Genomic DNA, 22,578 nt, shown 5'->3' with positions numbered 1-22,578 from the left:
AGGATCTCCACATCCAGCATCTTCATCTGCAAGATCCTCTGAGACCAGCCACCTGGACAGCTGATACATGCTCTTCATCCACCACCATGGCCTCATGTTGCAGCATGATAACGTATGGCCCCATGTTGCAAGAATCTGTACACAGTTTTGTGAATCTGAAAACAACCCAGTTTCTGCACAGCCTGCATACTCAATCAACAACTTGATCAACTATATGCAAAGGAGATGTTTCACACTGCATGAACGAAATGGTGGTCACACCAAATACAGTCTTTGGGGTATCTTTGACCAAAAATGTATTTCTGTACCACTAGTCATATGAAATACCAATAAATATCTTTTTTGAAGACAAAACTTTTACAGTGACCTTTTAATTTGACCAGCTCAAGGCACACCTGTGTAGTAATGATGCTGTTAAAATAGCATCTTGATATGCCACACCTGTCAGGGTGGATGGATTATCTTGAAAAAGGAGATGTGTTCACTTACAGAGATTTTAACAGATTTGCGCACAAAAATTGTGTTGAGTGTTTTGTGTACACAAAAAAAGTCTTAGATCCTTAACTTGTACCTGTAAAAATGGGACCAAAAACAAAAGTGTAGCATTCAAAGTTTTGTAGATCTTTCTGAGCATACCCCCACCCTACCCATTCATACTAATCCGGGACTGTGATGAGTCTGCATACAGACAGGAGGTGGTGCAGCTGGTCCTCTTGTGTGGTCAGAACCACCTGGAGCTGAACCTGCTCAAGACTGTGGAGATGACAGTGGACTTCAGGAGAAGCCCCCCAACACTGCCCCGCCTCACCATCCTCAACAGCACAGTGTCTACTGTGGACACCTTCAGGTTTCTCGGTACCCAATCTCTCGGGACTTGAAGTGGGCCTCCCACATAGACACTATCCAGATAAAGGCCCAGCAGAGGCTGTACTTCCTACAACAGCTCGGGAAGCTCCACCTGCCCCAGGAACTGCTGATCATGTTCTACACAGCCATAATCCAGTCCTGTTCTCTGCACATCCATCACCGTCTGGTTTGGATCTGCCACCAAACTGGACAGGAACAGACTGAAAAGGACAATCAGGTGTGCAGAGAGGATTATTAGGACTGATTTTCCCTTCATCAAGGACCTGTACAGGTCAAGGGTCAGGAAATGGGCAGGCAAATTCACTGTAGACCTCTCACACCCCAATGGGTCTCATTCATGAAACGTGAACAGAAGGAATTTGTGTGTAAACTGTTCGCAGACGGAAATTTACGTGCATGTCCGCATTCATCAAAATTTTAGTAGCTCCGATCTTTTCGTAGCTACTAATAAAATCTACTCCTGCTCCTGACCACTTGTAGTGCTTGTGTAAATTTAGTAAAGCACATAAATATTGCTTGTCACTATTGGAAATTACAATTTTAACTCAGATGCCTTTGAAACACGTAATCTAAACATGACAAAATATTAAAAATATAACACATTTAGTTAAATTAGTTGGCAATGAGCAGGTTTAAGATCCAGATTAGGTTCATGATTGTGAAATATCTATGTAAATCGACTCAATAGATTACACGTTCTTTCTGTTGAATGATGGCTATATGTTATCTGTATCATTTGTTAAAATAAATGTTAAATAGCGTTACATTCCAACAGCCATCACTAATTTAGAGTTTATCCATTACGCACAAAACATCTCTGGGTTCCCATTCCCATTTCATTCAAAACCCCACAAATGAATCTTCTGTTTGTTTGGTGACCGCTGTATTCTTTTTGTGTGTGCTTATGCGTTTCTTTGCCTCCAGTTTCATGTCAAACCATTTACGCTTCACCTCTGACATGGTTCTTTGTACCACGGAGACGACATTAACAGCATCTGCTACCTCCCTCCAGGCGTTCGCCTTGCCTGTCCCTGTCACATTACTAACTGAAGAAAATAAAATGTTTTTTCTTAAGTCCACTTCACCGAAAATTATTTCGATCTCCGTTTCGGAAAAATTCTTTTTTTCTTTCTTTCTCTTTCTTTCTTTGCGCCATGACTGACAGGTCGACAGGATGCACCTACACCTCCTAATATGGTGGTCATTGGCTATTCATGGGCGGGGATTTATGCTAATTGCTGATTACCGGGAGCGCGCTGTCACTTTACGATGGATTGGCATTCATGATCATACACACGTGTTTACGATCAAATCTGAGTTTCCCGCGGCGTTCCTGAATCCGGAGTAGGTTTTTAGTAGAGTAGGCTTTTATGTGCAAATCTACACGCAGATTTACTCACTTTTCATGAATGAGACCAACTGTTTAAACTCCTCGGTAGGCGCTACAGAGCACTGTTTGCCAAAATCACCTGTCACAAAGACAGTTTCTTCCCCCAGGCTGTCGCTCTGATGAACTCCTAAACGGTCACAGAGTGGCAGGTCAAACAACACTGCATCCTTGTATATTGTATATATATTTTTTAAAATATTTTTTTAATAATATTTTCATATTTTTTATATCTAATGTATGGTTGTATATTTTTTGTATATTGTATATTCTGTATGTTCTTACCTAAATTTGTGTACTTAAGTCATTTCTGGTACATTGAGAGCAAGTCTACCGGAGTCAAATTCCTTGTATGTACACACATAGTTGGCGAATAAAGCTGATTCTGATTCTAAAGCTGATTCTGATTCTGATTTACATTTAATGATGTGACTTGGAGGATCAGATAGCTTAGTTATTCTTCTTCTGGTGTTTGTGGGAGTTCTCTCAGCTTCAGGTGCATTGCTACCTCCTTCTGGACTGGAGGAGAGCCCACTCTGCATTGGAAAAACCAACACGAATTGAATCAGGCCAAAGCGTCCTTATCTGGATTTCATCATTACCGGACATGTAAAGTGTGTATGGGGCCTAATTGCTAATATGTAAAATTGACTGTGGTCATTACATTTGATACCTGTGTGGAACATAGCAGTAAATACAGTACATGTGAGGAAAATAAGGCTGACACCAGAAATACTACACAAACCAAAAAACAAAAACATGTTAGTCAGTACAGCTTTCGTTGACCACTTTTGTCTCCTTTAATCCATAGAATAGTTCTTCTAAAATCATTGTAAATACATGTACAGAAGATGTTATTTTTTGCTGTGGCAGGGACAGTGCCTTGGTACATGGGGTGCCTGCTCTACCCATTGAGCTACTCGGTGACCCAACTTATTTTGTCTCTTGCTGTTGTAAAAGTCCATGTGCTCTTAAGTAAAACACAAAATTACTTTAAAACTTCTAGTGTTAGAAGGGGCTGTAAACAATTTCAGCAACCAGGAGATCCACCGATATCAACAGAAGCTAGCAGTGTCAGGAAACAGCAGCTAATAAATACCATGTGTACCAGCTGATTGCTCAATTGCATGTTTATTTGTTAGAAAGAATGTAATGGAACTTAACTGTCATTAATGCTATTAGTTTAATGTGTTGTTACGCCCTGACAAATCAAATGTCTGCGGAAAAAGGCCTGTAACTGCACTGTGTTGTTGAGTTGTGTAGAGGTTACCTGTGTCATATTCTACTTTTAACACATTTATTGTTGTTGCTTTATGTGTTCACAAATATATTATAAATATTCCTAAATATAACTGTGTTGACTGTCCTAACATACTGACACAAAAAGCTGGGCCAAGCAGTTTTATTCCAGCAGGTAAGTATTGGATGGATTTTGGGTCATTGTCTCCACCATATTAGATGGGACTTTAGAGGTGTCAGGATACAACTCCATAGCAGGGGGCCTAATAGATTAGTCTGGTCAAGGATTACAGACACACTACTACCATACTAGATAGGTGAAACCTAATAAGATGGAAAGCAGAACAAGCATCAGACAACCGTCACCTGCTGCTGTGTTCAGCTGTAAAGGAGAGTTCTAAATCTTGGTGGAGAGACAACAAACAACCAGGGCCGACTTTGTCATGCCAAAGCCAATGGATTTTATTTACACAATTTAGTTTGTATGACATGGTCACCATAATTCCATGTGCATTACACAAGTAAAAGCAACCAAGTGAACACATGTAAGATGTGACAGAGTGTAATATGTTTTCATCATGTTTAATATCATTATTACAGTTGAATACTTTGGCTGTGACACTTTTAAATGTGCTATATGTGATTAAGTTCATATTATAATCTGCAACACATATTTTTTTATTTTGTGTCAAAACTCTCTAAGAGACTTTTTCATAAGCGGAACGACTTGCACATAAATAGTAACTACATTCTGTGCAACATTTACAGTGAAATCACGAATACTGTTCCCTCAAGTAAAACTTTCAATATAGAAAAAGCTCAACCACAATGGTCACAATTGTGATAGACAAAATCATAACTGGACTGCTTAAATATTCTATTTCATACTTCATATGCATATTCACAAAACCTGTGAAAGAACAAGCAAATAAATGAATAAAAATAATCGCAAGGTGAACGATTTCTGCAATTCAACAGAACTGTCATTTGTAACTTAACATAGTGCTCACTATGGCAGCTTAATACTGCTCTCCTCACTGACACAAACCTGTGTGTTTGGATAGCACACTCTGGGTGTGACAAGTATGTGTGAAATGATATTAAAGTGAAATAATTAGGTGAGATTAATTTACAGCATAGTTATTCACAAAGACACTGAAGGCAGCACAAAAACCAACTGAGTTTCGGTGTTTTAAATCAGTAGGCTGTTTATAGTAAGTTGGAACTTTTTTCATGGAGCACTGCAGTAGTATACAGTATTCATACAGTATTTCTGAATTTTTTTCCTGTATTTGTAATAGGCTAAGGAACAGAAGATCAATACCTGTAGTTTTCTTGTCAACCAAGTTATGATCAGTGTTATTCACCAAAATGCTCTGTGTGTATGAGCAAAGTTGATTTTTTCATGTTTTAAGTCTTGCGTTGTTTTCATCCACATCATTGCCTTTGTTTCAGATGTTTGATGGTCACTACAGTACCACCACCAACTGTCTATCAGCACAAGTGCACCGCCCATGTGTTTGTGTGCATCTACTGTACAAACAAAACAGGGAGCCACTTGCATTCGCACTACTAATGGTCAACATCTCCACAGAGTGAATGACCAAATCACAATAAATGCCCACTGCTCAACTCAGCAGTTAGTGTTTCCAGCTGTTGTTGACACGTTTTATGTCTTTGTATGAAAGATATATGTGAGCCATCCACCTTTAAATGATGCCCTCAGCTATTTCAATCAATGAAAAACAGTTGAAGGTTTGGATTTGGCACATAATATTGGCTCTTACTACCTTTAAATACCCTCATCATGAGGAGTCTTCAGGAACACAAAGGCTCAATGACATAGTTATTTACAACTACTAACACTGATTTGGTGTTGTACACAGAAAAAATTCTTCACAAACAAATTTAAGAGTTAGAAGCTGTTTTACCTTAAAGGCCCGTGTTTATATATGTTGTAGCCATTTACCATGTGTATATATACACACAATCACCTGACATTACATTTAACCATTTACAGTTTAAAAAAAAAAAAAAAAATAGTTCACCATCTATTTGTCAAGAAATACTTACAAAGCATTACTCCAAAAGATTAAACAAACTACATACTGTACAAGCTGTTAACCAATGAGCTTTTAAGGTGTATTAGCTAACTTTTAGTCTTGTCAGGTAAGCTAAGGTAGGCAAAGCACCTCCTGACTCCAGCTCAGTACTGACCACACTGACATGAGACTGATGTCAAACTTCTCATCTTGTTCTTGGAAATAAAGCAAATAAGCATAATTCTTCAAATTTTGTAACTATTTTGTGAAGTATTCCTTTTGGTGCTTCCATCGGTTTTCTAATTATTCCCATACAGTATGAAAGTCAACTTTTATTTACAATGGCAAATTGGTTTGAAAAATCTGATCATTATTACAGTGAATGATAAAACAAACATGATGTTCATATGAAAACTAAACTTAAGCTAGTTGTGTGTTTCTAAAATTGATTTTCATACCACTTGACATGAAGGTTGGAGAACAGTAAAAACACATTCAAAATTCTAAACATTATGGGCTGCTTGGCAAATGGCTTGTAGAAAACATGGAAAATACTGGTATGGTCATTTACATGGCTAATTGTTTTATATCCTACACACCTTTCGATCCAACCTCTGTTTCAGTGTCAGTGAGTAACAGCCCATTATAATCAGCAACTCTGTATTGAACACAACTTGAATTTTGTATTCACAAATTCAAACAATTAAAAAATGTCTTAACACCCTTTAAAATCTAAAACTAAGTACTGATAATGTTAATGTAAAAATGTAGTACTCATCTTGTTTTATTCATTTTTTATTAAAATGTTGGCCCTTTAAAGATGTGTCCCAGCTTTTTGTCAACTGTATCAGATTTCTAAAAAAACATCATTTAACAAGGCATATAAAAAGGGTTAGCAGTTTCACAAGGACTCCTGTCTCACTAACTGGTTACCAAAAAGGTGGGAAAACTACTCCAGTAGTGGTAAGCTTTCTATTTTTTAATAAATTCATAAAATTATATTGCTATTGGGTGTGTCTCAACCCTAACCGGTCAATTGTGTATCCTTTCTAAATGAAAACTATATAAGAATCAAGGTTTAAAAATAAGCATTTTGATTAGCATCAAGAGAACGCCTAGGAACTCTGAAAAAACAAAATCGCTACTCACTATGACTGCTGAGAAGTTAATAAATATATAACTTTTTGTCAACTCCTTAAAACGTCAACTCTGTCAGATCTTACCTCTGAGATGCTGACAGGGGTGATGTCACTCAGTTCCCTTGTATTACTGAATGACCCTGTCACATTTTTGTATAGTGATATTCAACTGCAATATATTGTTCCTTCCCTTGTTGTATTTGATGGTGTCTGTTGAATAGTGACTGAGGAAAATATGTCATTAACCGTTATTTTGTTTGAAAGTTGTCCAGTTTGGTTACAGAGTTTCACATCCTCTCAGATTTTTTCCCAGAAATTTTATATGTTACAGCTGGTTTCTGTAAAAATCTGAATCAATCAAAAAGAGAGGATTCATGTTTAAAATGGCTTTCTGTTTGCTTACAGTTTTTTTTTTTGTCAGTTGGCTGACAACTCCATCATAGAAAAGTCTGAGCCTGAGCCTGATTAAACTGTGTTCACCAGGCTGACTGACAGCAGACATGTACTGAATGTCAGTTTTTAATGTCAGCACCACTGGAAGAAATCAATAGTGTTTGTATTAATCAATTCACTGATTATGTTTCCCAGCCCACCGTAGCAAGTGAGGGGAATCTGCCACTCACAGACAGACTGGGGCTGATCAATCAGTTAATATACGATTAGTAAGATAAGCATACGTATACAGAGGGATATTTGTGTGACTTAAACAGCTGTCTGTGCTGATTACTCTTTACTAAACAGCGACAGAAACAGAACTGGACAATAAAAAATGCAGTGAGGCTCTGAAAACCATGGAGATAACTAAAACCTTTCGCTAAAGCATAAATTAAAAATGATGTGCTGTTGTGCAGCACTCTTTAAAAGTGTCGAGCACCCAACCATCAATCAGGCTTAACAGTTGAGTCTTCCACTCTAGCTCTAAACATTCCGTCCAATACACACTAATGTAACATTAAGTCAAGAGACTTTTTGCCATGCTCCAAACAAGTTTGAATATTTTAAAAAAGTATACTGGGGTTTAAAAGTTGAATAATACTCAGAATGTATGAAAGATGTGGAACATTTTTTAGTTTGAATGGAGTTTGTACATGGATGTATGAATGAGGAGATAGGAGTTGAAAATGCTTGAAAAACCCTGTATTTGTGTCAGAACTTAACATTCCGTCCATTCACTAGACTGGGAAAATGTTCCCGAAAAAAGTTGAAAGCACTAAAGTTATGAATGAAAAATACAGGCAGTCACGTTATAATTTAGCTGAATATTTTGAGGTACAAATGAGGTTTCTATGTTGAAAAATGTGGAGGGAGTGTGAAGGCACAGAGGTTGTGAATGCCTTTAGCATTCCCACCCAATTACCTCTCTCTATGGTAGTTTTTTTTTTTTTTTTTTTTGCCTCGCTGGATCCATATTGCCTTCACAGGCATGAGGGATTGACCGAAAGTGATGCAGCCTGTAATCCAGTGTTACTGCTAATGCTAACCCCACATCTTCTACTGCTAGTTCACTTTTAATGAAGCTCAGCGTAAGTTCGATCAGGAAAACTTTGCGCCCATCCATTCACAATTCTCTCCATCCTACTTCCACCGCTTCCTCTAATCAGCTGACTATGGGTGTTCACTCTTCTTGTTATCCAATCAAACTTTGCCACCATCTCTATCAGACAAAAATCTGCTCTCTCTTCTGCTGCTGTCAGTCATCATTTTGGGCAGAATTGTCGCATTGACAATCGTTCACTTTACCTATGTCGGTCAGTCTCTCGTCGAAAGTAGCAAACCGATGTGGGATTACTCAGCAGGAGTGGAATCATCTCTCACTCATCACATTCTCCCGTTCACACAATCTCAGCTGATGTCAGTCAGTATTGTCAACGCGTAACTTTATTCTCCTCTCCATCTTCAGACTTGATCTCAGTGATGTGTACAGATTCAAGATATGGGCCCAAGCTACACCTAACTGTTACTTCGGGACACTCTGCATACGTACAACTGGATTGCCACGTGCAGTCCCTTGATATTTTGGCCAAGCTTTCCATGCACACCTTGCTTCAGTGTCTAGATAAGCCTCAGCCTCTTCCTCGTCAGCGTTGTCCACGCGCACCTGGCCTCCACTTTCAACCAGCACTTCACTCCGCTTTTAGCGGCTTAACAACTGCGGTGATCCCGGATCCCAAGAGAGCCGGTGGTTTCAAGCCATCCAATCAAACAGCCCTCCTCACTGTTTAAGTTAAGTGTGTCATATATGACCTGTCTTCTAACTGATTCAGTGCTGCAGACAAACACTATCACTGCATCATTAATGTGAAGTGATTTATTTCATTCTCCTGTCTCCCCTGGCTTCAATGGGAATACAATTAACGTAATACTGAAATAGCGGTGGGCCTTGTTTTTCAAAAGTTATTGGGTTTCATCAAAGTAAGCATATTAAGCAGGCACATTATGCCCTCTGCTTCACAATGGTATTGGCTCATTTCAAGCAAAGCTAGTTGTTCTCTTTCATCTTCATTCATAAAATAAATAAATTCACATACGTATCATGCTGTTATCTTACCACACTTCCTGTATCATTTAAATTAAAAGCCCCTCAGCGATTTCTTCGGTGTGGGTTTATAGGTGACCGCCATAGAATATACTATTATCAAGCACAAACACAAATGCACTCATTTATAGTTCTTGTATTTACTCACTTTTCTCTACTTTTAGGAAAGGCAGTGTAGTTTGCATGTGTGTCTTTGTATCTGCTCTCACATCAGCTGTTCATCAGGTGGCAGTTCTTTAAATCTGCTAATATTTTATATCTTACATTCACTGAGTTATAGCGTATAGTTAGTCTCTATATGAATAAGTAATTAAATGAGTGTTTTAAACGGATAAATATTTTTTAAAAAATATCAAACAAAATAAGAATTAAAGACAAATATATAAATAAATAATATAACATGGGCAATAACTGATCATATGTGTACAGTTAAAGCAGAATGAACAAAGTTCACATTTAAGTGAGTCAAGGACAGAGGGATGCTGTGTGTTGGAAGCCCTCTTGGGTAACTGAGATCGTGATATCAGCAAACTCCGCACAGAAGGGCTCCCGCACCCAGGATCGAACCGGCAAGCCTCTTGCTGTGAGGCGACAGTGCTAACCACCACACCACCGAGCTGCCCTTCTAATTGAATCGATATTACTAATTGTTCAGCCCCTCCAGGACTGCTCTGTGATTGGGCTACAATGAACTTGTCTGACTAATCTGTAAAGCATTTTGGGTCGCCTCTGTGTTTGAAATGTGCTATAAATGAATCTGCCTTGCCTTTCCTAGGCAGGTTTTGAAATTTAAAAATACATAAATAAACAACAATGCATTAAAAAAAATTGACATGTTTTCCTTTCATTTTGTGTCCTCTTTTTTCTAACTCTACCTGTTTAACTTGAATTTCTTGGCTAGTTCTCTCTGCTCGACTTCATATTCCCCAGAGGATAAGTCTCATGGCCTCTATCGCAGTGTCATCCTAACCTCCATCTGCCTGCTGAATTGTCATTTATCATATGCACAGTAAATCAGAAGCAGCCATTGGCAAGTCTTGGGCTCCCTTCACAATGGTTAATTAACATGCACATTAAGAAATAGGCTATCATGTAAACAATAATTCAAGAAATTCTAACATTATCACGCAACAAAAATAGGGAAATAATATATAACTTATACATACTTCAAATCAAACAGCCCATTAATATATTTGACAAGGCATAAACAGCACGTAAATACAGTAATAAAAAGGTAAAGTCTGAATATTTTGGTCAGCATCAAGCAATGAACTCCTACAGATGAAGCCACCGTTAGTGGTGTGGGACCGGATGCAGGCACATCGTGGTCATGGTGGCTGGAGCTCAATCATCCTGCTTGCTCTTTCCTACGCCACCGATTGAAGCGGTCCTCACAATGGCAGCTCTGTCCTGGCAGCGCGCTGGGCCGTTTTCTCAACCCTCGCGTTGTTTTATAACTGTCACATTTTCAGACTGACTGCAGGTCAGTGTTAATAACACACTGCTCAGTTCTGGTAATCACGGTTCCCGGTCACAAACAGTTTAATGTAATTTTGAGTTACCTTTTTACAATTATATCCATCACAGATTCACTAATTCTATGACATCATCCATGACTCAGTGCCCGAAATGCGTGTCAGTCCGTGTCATGTAGAGTAGACTGTGGGGCAGCCTCTTATCAGCCTGACTATTTCCTGATCTCTCGCACATTGAGGGCATGCACAGTAGTTGGTAACTCATTTTAAGCTCAGCAAGATGCCCACTCGCATGCGGACAGCATCACTGCGCCATAGATGTTCCATCTGCATATAGCAGTGATCCAGAGCATCATTCTTCTACTGCCTACAGGGGAAATACAGCTGGTCAGTGTACTCTCAAAGATGCCCATGTAATCTCTAATCCTCACTGTGGCATCTGTCCAGTACAGCGGTGGGGTTTTTATCATAAAAGACCCATTAGGTGGAATTGGGCAATAATAATGTCTGTCTATTAATTGTTGGGATAGATACATCTAGCGTTGAATTTCCCCATCAACTGTTGGTAGTATCTATTAGGGCTGGGCAATATAACGACTATATACAATATATCGATATATTTTCAAGCAAGATATCGTTCATCAAACAGCAAAGTCATTACCTACCAAATAAAGCCAGTAGCTTGGCCATTTGACCTTTTCCAAACTGTAATTGGCTATTGGCGACTCTATTTCAATCATCATAAATCTAAAGTGTCGCAATAATTGCCAGGGCAGAATTTTTCTACTATTAGCGGATAAGCAAAGTACTCATGGATATGTTCATCCGTGGGTTTTGGGGGTTTCAGGTATGGCCTGATATTAGCACTGTTTCATAAATTAAGTTTCTGTGCCCTAATTTCTTGCTAAGTCATTCATACAGCTGGTGGTGGTCTTTTGTGGTTTTCTCATCTGCTACCTCTCAATCAAGTCTTGGTCATTGTTAGTCCCTGCTATTGCCCACCTTCATATTTGATGGAGTCACAGTCAGGCATCAGCCATTTGCTATTTCCGTCTGGTTGTCATTGCTATTTTGTCATTGCTGACTTTATTTGCTTGCTGCTAAGACCTTTTTTCTTTGCACTTGTTTATATGATTCCAATCCTGTCTGCCTCAATCCAGTTTGGCTTGCTGTCATTTACCACCCATGGTCTAAGGGATCTCATGCAGTACGCAGTCATCCATGGTCCTCGAAGTATATGCTGCATGCACGAACACCAGCTTGTCTGCTAATTGCTCACCTTTATCACTTTAGAATCCACAATCATGCATCACCTATGATTATTTCATCTTGGTTATCTAATCACAATTTCTGTCTTTGCTGATTTCATATCTGCTGGTCTTGGACCTATTCTGCTGCACTTGCTTATTCAGGTTGGTCATAAATTAACGTAAACGTATTGGTTCAATTTGGTTTATTTTGCTTGCATTCATCATGCTGTTCACTCTTATATGGTTTATATGGTCTTTGGGACCTGATGCAAATGCACTAACATGGTCTGCGGGACTTCATGCTGTATGCACAAACACCCAAGGTCTTCAGGACCGCTCGCTGTATGCTCATAGGTGATCCGTTGGACCCCATGCAACACTTATTTTTCGTGCGACCATTAATTTCCGTATGTCATGCAGACTTAATTTCTGTTTGGTCATCAGACCTCATTTTACTTCCACCATTTTATTTAAGTTGGTCTTATGACCTTAGTTTTTGTTCAATCTATGACCTTTTATTCAGTTTGGTCTTCACTGACCAAACTGTATACCCAATGTCTGCAGGACCTCATGCTCATACACGGTATTCTTTGTTTGGTCGTCAGACCATGATTTCTGTTTGTTTCTGTTGTTTAAGTTGGTATTATGACCTTAGTTTCTGTTCAGTCTTATGACCTTTTGTTTCTGTTTGTTCCTCATTGACCTTTTATTATGTTCTACATATAGTCTCCAAGGTCACTAGGGCCTCACACCAGTCACGGTATTTTCAGTTTGGTCATAGGACCTTCAATTTCTGTTCCTGACTTAATTTATGTTTGGCCGTTGGACCTTAACATTTTTTCAGTCGGTCCTTATTGACCTTTTATTATGTTCAACATATGGACACCCACGGTCTGCAGAACCATGCACTGTTTTCAGCCTTCCTTTCTAGCACATCACCATTAATTCTGCCGTCAAAGCTTACTTCATGTCTGGCTTTTATATTATTTCGTGGTTAGACTGCAACATGTTTCCCTACTGCCACTTTCTTTTTCCATGCTTATTTTGGATCTTTCATCATCTTCTAGTTAGTGGCTCCCTAGCTGTCATTCCAGACTTATTCCTACCACACATTTCTCAACAGAGTTGTATTTTCTCATTCGGGGCTTATTTCAGTCATATACTTTACTATGCACACATCCATTTGAAGGAACACTTACCTTTCTGGAAATTTTACACTTTTCTTTGTTTAGGTTAATACACCTAAACACCTAATACAGTCACCGAGGAGTGAGGGACTGCTGCGTCCTTGTGTTCACTGAGACATGGATGAATGGTAACATATCAGACTCCGGTGTTGAGCTAACGGGGCTAACACAACACAGAGCAGACAGGGAGGTTGCATCATCTGGTGAGCTCCGTGGTGTATACACAAACAATTAATGGTGCTGTGATGTGAAGAGGATCTCCCAGTTCTGCTCTCAGGATGTGGAGTTTTTGACTGTGAAATGTCGACCCTTTTCATCTTACTATTGCACTATATGTTCTTTGTTATATGTTGCACAAATTGTTTTCATATGTTTTGTTTCTTTTTGCTTGGGGTATTCGAAATGTCATTTCGTTTTTGTGCTGCGCATAAAAATGACAAATAGAGAAGTTCAGTTCAGTTCCCTATTCGACAATGGATTCATCACCCTCCTTAAATCATACCATCTCCATGGGGTCTAATCGCCAAAGATTTTCCACTTTTTTTCATTCTTTTGTGCACATGGTAATATTCTTTTTACTAAAAAAAAAACAAGTCTCTCCTGATTGAACTGCTGTTACTGTGAAGAAGTGAGAAAATGCAGCTTAGCCCTGATCATTCATCAGAAACAGCATCTCCAAAACAAGACATGGAATCAGTTTAAAATATTACAAGGAGTATGCAGCATAACCTTGTTGTTATTATTATCACTGACTGACTTCTTTATAAAAGCTTGAATTGAGTTTGTTTGGCTACACTGTGAGCAAAAACACCCCTTGCTCCTCCGCATTTCTGTCACCAGTAACCACACCAAATCAACCAGAACTAAAATCCTAAGGATTACAACTTGGTATGTGTGCATGTGTGTGTGTGTGTGTGTGTGTGTGTGTGTGTGTGTGTGGTGTTTAACTCTTGATCTCCAGGATGGAGGGGTTATGGTCGAGAATGGCCAGAATGATTTTGTCCATGTACTGCCTTAGACGCAGGTTGATCTCTTCCTGCTCCTTCAAAGCATCCACCAGCTGAGAGACACAGAAAATGTGTTAGAAGAGCAGTCATATCAAACATCAGCATTACACCCATCCACCAGCAGCACACTAACCTCGTCCCTGGATGCGTTGTCAATCTCAGCTGCCAGGCACTGGGCCTTGGTATGACAGGCAAACAGATTCTTAGCTTCGTACAAACTCAGACTGAGAATTTGAGCATTCAAGTCATCATTCTGATCCCGCAGCTTATGGTTCTCCTTAGGAAAGACAAAAAAACAGTTCCTTTCAAAGGACATTGTGGATGAAACCCTTGACTCTGTGTAGTACGGTTACAAAAGGTATTAAATATAGTGAAGTCAACCCTAAAAGCAATTTTGAGTTTTCATCACTGTCTCACAAAATGCTTAGTTAGTGAACTGTGTCGTGGACCTCATGCTTCTTTAAAGGCATATCACTGTGTAACATGCAAGAAAACGTTCCACTTTACAACTTGCCAAAAGATGCTGGCAGTAGCCTTTGAGGGGCTCAGTGAGATTAAATATTTTTTCCAAGTCTATAGCTGGCAACTGGAGGTGCAAAGTTTTTATTTTTTACTTTATTTTATAGTTACAGTTGACCAATATATGTAAACTTGCCACTGTAGGAACAGTGGTTACAGTCCATTGTAGTCTGAGTAACAGTGTTGATTCTCTATTGTGATCAGTCGACAGACTGCCATGTTTCTAGCTCCACTTTTTAGTATCAGATCAGTGAGGTAGGTAACTCAACAGAGTTGTGATTAAAAAAAAAAAGTGTTACGCAATGGAACAGTTGTATTGGTACCACCCTGAATTTTAATAATAGAAACACAAAAATAATTTTTCTAATGTGCAACCAACTAAACTGACCTGACCCACACTGCTTGGAGAAAACGGGGCTTAAATATCAAGCTACAGCCATAAAGCTAGCAACCATAAAAACTGTTAACAGCTAGCCTGGCTCTGTCCAAAGGTAGCAAACTCCATCTACCAGCTAGAAATCACTGATTAACACATTAAATCTTGATTGTTTGATCTGTATAAAAGTGTAAAAACAACACTTTTTTGAAATTCATTCATTCATTCATCTTCTAACCGCTTCATCCTCTTGAGGGTCGCGGGGGGGCTGGAGCCTATCCCAGCTACATCGGGCGAGAGGCAGGGTACACCCTGGACAGGTCGCCAGACTATCGCAGGGCTGACACATAGAGACAAACAACCATTCACGCTCACATTCACACCTATGGACAATTTAGAGTTATCAATTAACCTAGTCCCCAATCTGCATGTCTTTGGACTGTGGGAGGAAGCCGGAGTGCCCGGAGAGAACCCACGCTGACACGGGGAGAACATGCAAACTCCGCACAGAAGGGCTCCCACGCCCGGGATCGAACCGGCAACCCTCTTGCTGTGAGGCGAGAGTGCTAACCACCACACCACCGTGCCGCCACTTTTTTGAAATATGTGCAGAAATATTTTTTGGCTGGGTGCAGACTTGTTTCTAGTTTTTTCATTACTGGTGATCTCACCAGCTGTCCTCTTTGCAGGCTCTGGATTTCTGGCAGTGCATGCACAACTATTAATTAATAAATAATTAATTAATAACAATGTAGGGGAAAGTCCCTGCATGTCTTGAAAGGAGACATTACAACCTTCAAGTTCAAGACCAACTCTTCTTCAACCCTACAGGAATGACGACCAACAAGACACAAGGGAGATTTACACTATCTGGCAAACAAAAACAATCAAGATCCCCGTTCACCTAAATGGGTACTAAACCAGACCACTGACCCAAACAACCATGAGCCTTCAAGATCTCCAAGAGCCAGCTGTTAGTACTACTTGGCTAAACGTTCCCCCACCATTGGCCATTATATCACCTCCAACAGCCAGTCACCCACAGAAACAAGCTGGTGCCAGATTTGATCCCACTGTGAACTCTGATCTCTACTTAAATGTAGTTTGGATTTTGTTTTAGGACAGGTAATACAGTGTATTATGTGTGTGTTTATCAGAATATGTGCTTTCCTTAGTTAGACTTTCATTCCATTGCCCTTTAGCTAGGAAGTGTACAGCATCATTCAGCGGTTGAACCAGTCTGTCTCTGTCCCCCCAGAACTCTGCAATCTGTGTGATTGACCAGGATGCATCTTGTGGGTGGGCAGACTTAAACTTTATAATAATAATCTCTTGTCTGGGAAACCAGCACCTTTTTTCCACCCTTTTCTTGCTTTTATCTGAGTCTTCCTGCCTTTTTTGCCACAATGAATGGAAACTTACTCTTTGCTAGTCTGCTAGTCTGAAGATGTGATTTGGAACAGCTGGAGGCGAAACCTAAAAATTTTGTGTGTTACCGACTGGCTCAAAGCCGGCAACAAAAGGGAGGCCACACACAGATGTATCAATCAAAAGTTAATTTATTTAACTCAAATAAATAAGCACAGTAACTAACTAATGGCATGTGTAAGTATGAAAGGTGTCAGTCATGTTAGGCATATGTGGATGAGTGAAACATGGTGTAATGTGTGTTGTAAGGTGCAGCAAACCAAACAAAGAAAACAGGCTGAAGAGGCTGCAGCAGGCCCAGCTGGGAGAGAGTGTGTGACCAAACGGGAGGTCTGCAGGCCCCACCCAAAAGGGCAGGTACCAGCAGGCACTCCCTCCCAGCTCCGCCCACTAGCCAACTCCCAGTAACTGCAAGAGAGAGAGCACAGTCAGACACGGGCAGGTGGACTGAACAAGGTCGTCACCCCCACCCCACCCCCACCACCCCCACCCCTTTAGATGGGGGTCTTAACTAGGATCCCAAAAATTCAACCACAGCTACTACATAACTGTCAATTCTCAAACAATAAATAACCAGCTCAAACAGCTGAGGACATTAATAAAAAACACTCTGGTATATTAACGTTAACATGTGAGTAATCATTCAACCTATGTTAACTATATTAACTGAATATCCTTTCAACTTGTGTAAACTTGTGGATATCCTTACGACCTGCAGGCCATCTCCATCCTTGACCGTCAAGGCCAGCTCCTTTGGCAACCTTGGTACCTTAGGAAGCAGTTTAAGAGAGAGGAGAGCCAGAACAGACAGGAAGCAACACTGCAGGAAGGAAGCACACTAGTGTATTTAAACAGGCATAGCTCAAGACAAGGCATCAGCCACTGTGTTCTCAGTTCCCTTTATATGACGAAAGTCTAAATGGAATGGCTGAAGGAACAGACACCAATGCATAAGGCACTGATTTGGGTTTTGGAGTGAGTGGAGAAAGGTTAGGGGATTATGGTATGTGTATACAACTAAGGGACTTACTCCACCTCCCACATAAACCTCAAAATGTTTCAATGCCCAGATGAGTGCCAGTGCTTCCTTTTCAATGATGAAATAATTAAACTGATGTGAGTTGAACTTTTTAGAAAAGAGACTCACCGCACAGTCGACACCCTTTTCATTCATCTGCATGAGTACAGCCCCAGCTCCCACCTTACTAGCATCCACATAGAGGGAGAAAGGCTGGTCCATCTGGGGAGCTGCTAAGACAGGGGCAGAACATCGCAACGACTTCAAAGACTCAAAAACTTCTTGACAGTGAGGAGACCAATGAAACTTTATCTTTGGGCTAAAAAAAGACAAGAGCAGAGCAACCACCGTGGAGAAATTTTTGCAAAACCCATGCTAGTAACCCACCTGCCCAAGAAATGAGACAGTTCTTTCTTGGTTGTTGGCACATCAAACTGGTCAACAGCTAACACCCCTGATGTGCGACGTAGCTATTCTATTCTATTCTATTCTTACAGGCTGCACCTGCCCTTGGCCAACTACCTCACCCAGGTAGGTGACTGTTGCCTTGGCAAACTCACATTTTACCAGGTTGATGGTCAGACATGCCCAGGCCAGACGGTCAAACAGGGCCCTGATGCGCCAAAGATGATCTTCCCAAGAATCACTGTAAATCACAACATCATCCAAGTACACAGCGCAGCCCACCAGACCAGACACAACCTTGTTCATGAGGCGCTGGAAGGTGGCAGGAGCATTATGCAAGCCAAATGGCATTACGGTATAAGAATACACACCACTGGGTGTGATAAATGCCGCAATCTCTCTAGCTCGAGGAGACAAAGGCACCTGCCAGTAACCTTTAAGTAAGCCGAACTTACTAACAAACTTTGCCAAACCTACCTGATCCACACAATCCTCCATGCGTGGGAGTGGGAAAGAGTCAGGCTTGGTTACCTGTTCACTTTCCTCAGATCAGTACAAGTTCTAAATATACCATCTGACTTTTTAACTAGTAAACATGGGGAAGGCCAACTGGACACACAAGGCTCAGCAATGTTGTTTTCTAACATGTAGCCCACCTCTACCTCTAACTGCTCACGCATGTCTGGAGACATGGTAAAAACGTTGTCGGGGCCTCTCCCACATCAATGTTGTGCTCAATAAGATGAGTACGAGATGGAGTATCGCTGAACAGGCAGGGATATCCTTTAATCAGATTCCCCAACTCTGTTTGCTTTGGTTCAAGTAAATGCTTCAGCATTGCCTCAAGGTTGGCAAGAGATTCTGAGTTTTTCAGATATCCTCTCAAAATCCCATCATTTGGCATACACAACTCTCCCTCAACTTCTGTCTCCTGATCAAAAAGTGGGGGTGAATGAACGACTGATGCCGCTGCAGCAACAGAGGAAATCAACGACCCAGAACCTCATACAGCAGAGCGAGCAAAATAGGGTTTCAACAAATTATTGACACAACTGCACTGATTTCTTCCAGTCAGGGGTTGAAATCAAATAATTCAGATCTGACACTTTTCGGGACACAGAATAAGGACCAGAGAACTTGGCCTGGAAAGGGGAACCAACCAAAGGCAAAAGGGCCAGAACCTGATCACCTGGACTGTATTCACTGTATTCTGCCCGCTGATCATAGAGACTTCTCATTTTATCTTGAGCTGCTTGTAGATTGTCTCTTGCCAATTTATTTGCTCGATACAGTCGCTGTCTGAAACCATTCACATTGTCTATCAAGTTTTGTGGGGCCTCTTTTGCTTGCCAGTCACTGTGAAGAGATGCTAAAGGGCCTCGAACCTTATGACTGAAAACCAGGTCATTGGGGCTGAAAACCAGAGTCTCTTGGGACACCTCCCTGGCAGCTAACATCAGCCAGGGTAAACCCTCCTCCCAATCTCTGTCTAACTCAGTACAATATGCTCAGAGAAGGGACTTCAAAGTTTGATGGAATCTCGCAGAGCTCCCCGGCTCTGGGCATGGAAGGCACTGGACTGTGAATGTTTGATATTTAGTTGTTTTAACACTTCTGAAAACAACTTTGATGAGAAATCAGACCCCTGGTTAGACTGGACAACCTTTGGGAGTCCAAAAATAGACATGAACTGTGTCAGAGCTTTCACAACTGACCTGGTGGTGATGTTCCTAAGGGGATGGGCAGCAGGATAACGTGTAGCCTGACACATGGTAAGGGTAAGGGTAAGGGTTCAGTTTATTTTACAAATCATTTTAAAATACAAATACAATTTACAATATACAGTAGACATGATCTTGTAAAAAAGGGTATCCCCAGAAGCTTCTGTAGCTTATAAACGGGGGCCCAAAAACACAAAAACAACAATATAGTGTATCATGACAACAACAATTCCTATTTCTAACCTATCATCTAACCTAACCCTAACTCTAAGGTGATTTCATCAGCACAAAAAGTCTAATGTTCGACACAAACAACGACACAAATATCAACACATCAGGCACAGGTACATGAGACAAAAACCAGCAAGCTGAGCTTGATTTAGACATAATTTAGCAGCAATTTTTTTTTTAATCTTTTTTTAAAAATAGACAGTGATGCAGACTCTTTAATCATGCTCTCAACCTCATTCCAAGTCTGTGGTACTTTAACGGTCACACTAAGACTTGTGCACTGTAGTTTCCGTCTCTTTCCCTTTATAAGCTGTTTTCCTCTCGTGTTGTATTCATGAGTGGGTAAAAAAATTGGGATGAGATGGCAGAGTCTGTCGTTGAGTCTAAATGCTACATCATACATCACACAGGCATTATGGAAAGTATTACATTCAGTGAGTTTCAAAAGTTTGTAACTGTAAAAAAGAGGATCAGAGGGGGCATTTAGCTTGGTCCATGATATTACTCTAATTACCTTCTTTTGTAAGGTCTTTAGTTTCTCAAGATAACTGGGATATGAATTACACCATATAACATTGCAATAGTTCAAGTGAGGCTCAAATAGAGACCGATACAGAGTTAAAAGAGCTTCAAGAGGAAGAAAATGTCGGACTTTACAAAATAAGCCCACATATTTGGATAATTTCTTAGTCAGCTCATTTATATGTTTTTTGTAATTTAAAAATTCATCTATGTATACTCCCAAAAATTTAGTGGAGTCTACCCTCTCGATAGCTCTACCATTTATTTCTATACACACATGTTCAACATCATTTCGGTTTCTATTTGAGGAATACAATGAAATTTGTTTTATTTATATTTAAAGATAATTTATTACACTTGAACCAGGTGTCCAACTTTATTAATTCTTGATTCATAAGATTCTGGAGATGTTTCAAGTTTTTGTGTGACAGGAATAAATTTGTGTCATCAGCAAAAAGGACTTTGTGTAAAATAGGAGAAGAATTTCCAATATCATTTACATACAAAATAAAAAGAAGTGGACCTAATATAGATCCTTGAGGGACCCTATATTTAATAATGCTACACTGTGATTCATTATTATTTACATGAACATATTCCTCCCTATCATATATATAACTTTTGAACCAATTTAGCGCTGTGCCCCTGACACCATAATGTTGCAATTTACCAAGGAGGATTGAGAAATCAATTGTATCAAACGCCTTAGATAGATCGAGAAAAACTCCAATCCCACACTCACCTCTATCAATGGCGTCGTTAATTTTTTCAGTGAGATCTATAATTGCCATACAGGTTGTGTGTTTCTTTCTGAAGCCATATTGTGATGGAATAATTATATTCAATCCATCTAAATAATTACTAAGTCTATAATAAACAATTTTCTCAAATACTTTAGAAAAGGTGGGTAATATAGATATTGGTCGATAGTTTTGCATGTTATTTTTATCCCCGGATTTGAATACTGGGATAATTTTTGCTATCTTTATCATTTTAGGTACCATCCCATAAAGCAAAGAGAGATTGATGGAGTAGACGAGTGGATCAACAATTTCATTCACAATGGCTTTAATGATTTTACTACATATACCATCCACGCCTGCAGTATTTGAGTCTTTCATACTCATAATAATATTAGTTACTTCTGTTTTATCAGTTGGTGCAAGAAAGAAAGAATTTATATAATTACCTTGAAGATATTGTTGATAATTTGCTCCCTCTGGTGGACTAATAGTTTCAGAGAGAGTTTTTCCTATAGAGTTAAAATGATTATTAAAGCTATTTGCAAGATCATCACCTTTTGAATTTGATCTGGCATTTTGCTTGATTTTGGTGTCAGGAAGTACAGTAGTTTTTTGTCCCCGACTGAGAACCTCATTTAGCACCTTCCAGCTTTGCTTCTGATCACCATGAGCAGCCTTGATAAGCTCGGTGTAATGTCTTCACTTACTTATTCGTATGACATGTATCAGCTTATTTCTATATTTAGTATATTTGTCTTTATTACCAACAGTTGGATTTTTAATGTAACGTTTGTAAAGTATGTTTTTCTTTTTAATTGACTTCAAAATGCCCTTTGTAAGCCATACTTTCCGATTCCCTGCATCACATTTTCTGATCTTTACAGTTATGGTGGCGTACATGACCGTTAGCAAAAGTTACTACCAGTTTTGGAACGTGGCAAAGGACCAACACAGTCAACAATCAGATGCTCAAAGGGGTGTTCAGCAACTGGAATAGGAGAGGGGCAGGTTTACTCACCTGATTTGGTTTTCCAGTCAACTGACATGTGTGGCAAGTTTTGATAAAGGCTGAGAAGTCTCTTTTCAAACGTGGCCAGTAAAAATACCACATAACTTGATCATAGGTTTTCCTCACACCTAAATGACCAGCTACACCATCATGAGCGGCGGTCTGAATGACAGTTAAACGTGACAAAGAGGGCAAAACTACTTGGACAATCTCATTCCCCAAAAAACAGTCCCCCTGGGGAACCCATTTTCTCACCAAGAGGCCATCTTGGAGAAAGTAGTCACGAGCTGCACTCTCTGCCTCACCATTTGGTTGAACTTGGCTGTACAGTGGCTGAAACGAGGGATCATCTTTTTGCCCTTACACAAGGTCACTGCAAGATACAGGTAAGGGGAAAGCAGGTACAGGAAACACAGGCTCTTTTCCTATCTGAATTATCAAGACATGAACTACCTTCAGCATGACTCATGGCACGTG

The 22,578-nt window shown here is 39.9% G+C and overlaps 1 protein-coding gene across 2 annotated transcripts in view; it reads right to left on the bottom strand.

Annotated features, from left to right (window-relative positions):
* Positions 1 to 3,134: 3,134 nt before the first annotated feature.
* The window catches only part of rab11fip4a (RAB11 family interacting protein 4 (class II) a), a 121,862-nt gene continuing 102,418 nt past the window's right edge, over positions 3,135 to 22,578 (bottom strand). For both annotated transcript variants that reach the window (XM_049560223.1, XM_049560225.1), the window contains 2 exons: positions 14,263 to 14,406; positions 3,135 to 14,182 (listed from right to left, as the gene is read on the bottom strand). In XM_049560223.1, coding sequence (XP_049416180.1) covers positions 14,066 to 14,182; positions 14,263 to 14,406 — 261 coding nt within the window. In that variant the 3' untranslated portion in view covers positions 3,135 to 14,065. The remainder of the gene's footprint in view (positions 14,183 to 14,262; positions 14,407 to 22,578) is intronic.

The sequence above is a fragment of the Epinephelus fuscoguttatus genome, linkage group LG19 (assembly GCF_011397635.1).
Source record: "Epinephelus fuscoguttatus linkage group LG19, E.fuscoguttatus.final_Chr_v1".
NCBI classification, from domain to species: domain Eukaryota; kingdom Metazoa; phylum Chordata; class Actinopteri; order Perciformes; family Serranidae; genus Epinephelus; species Epinephelus fuscoguttatus.
Note: the sequence above shows the minus strand (reverse complement) of the source record. Positions and strands in the feature narration are given on the sequence as shown.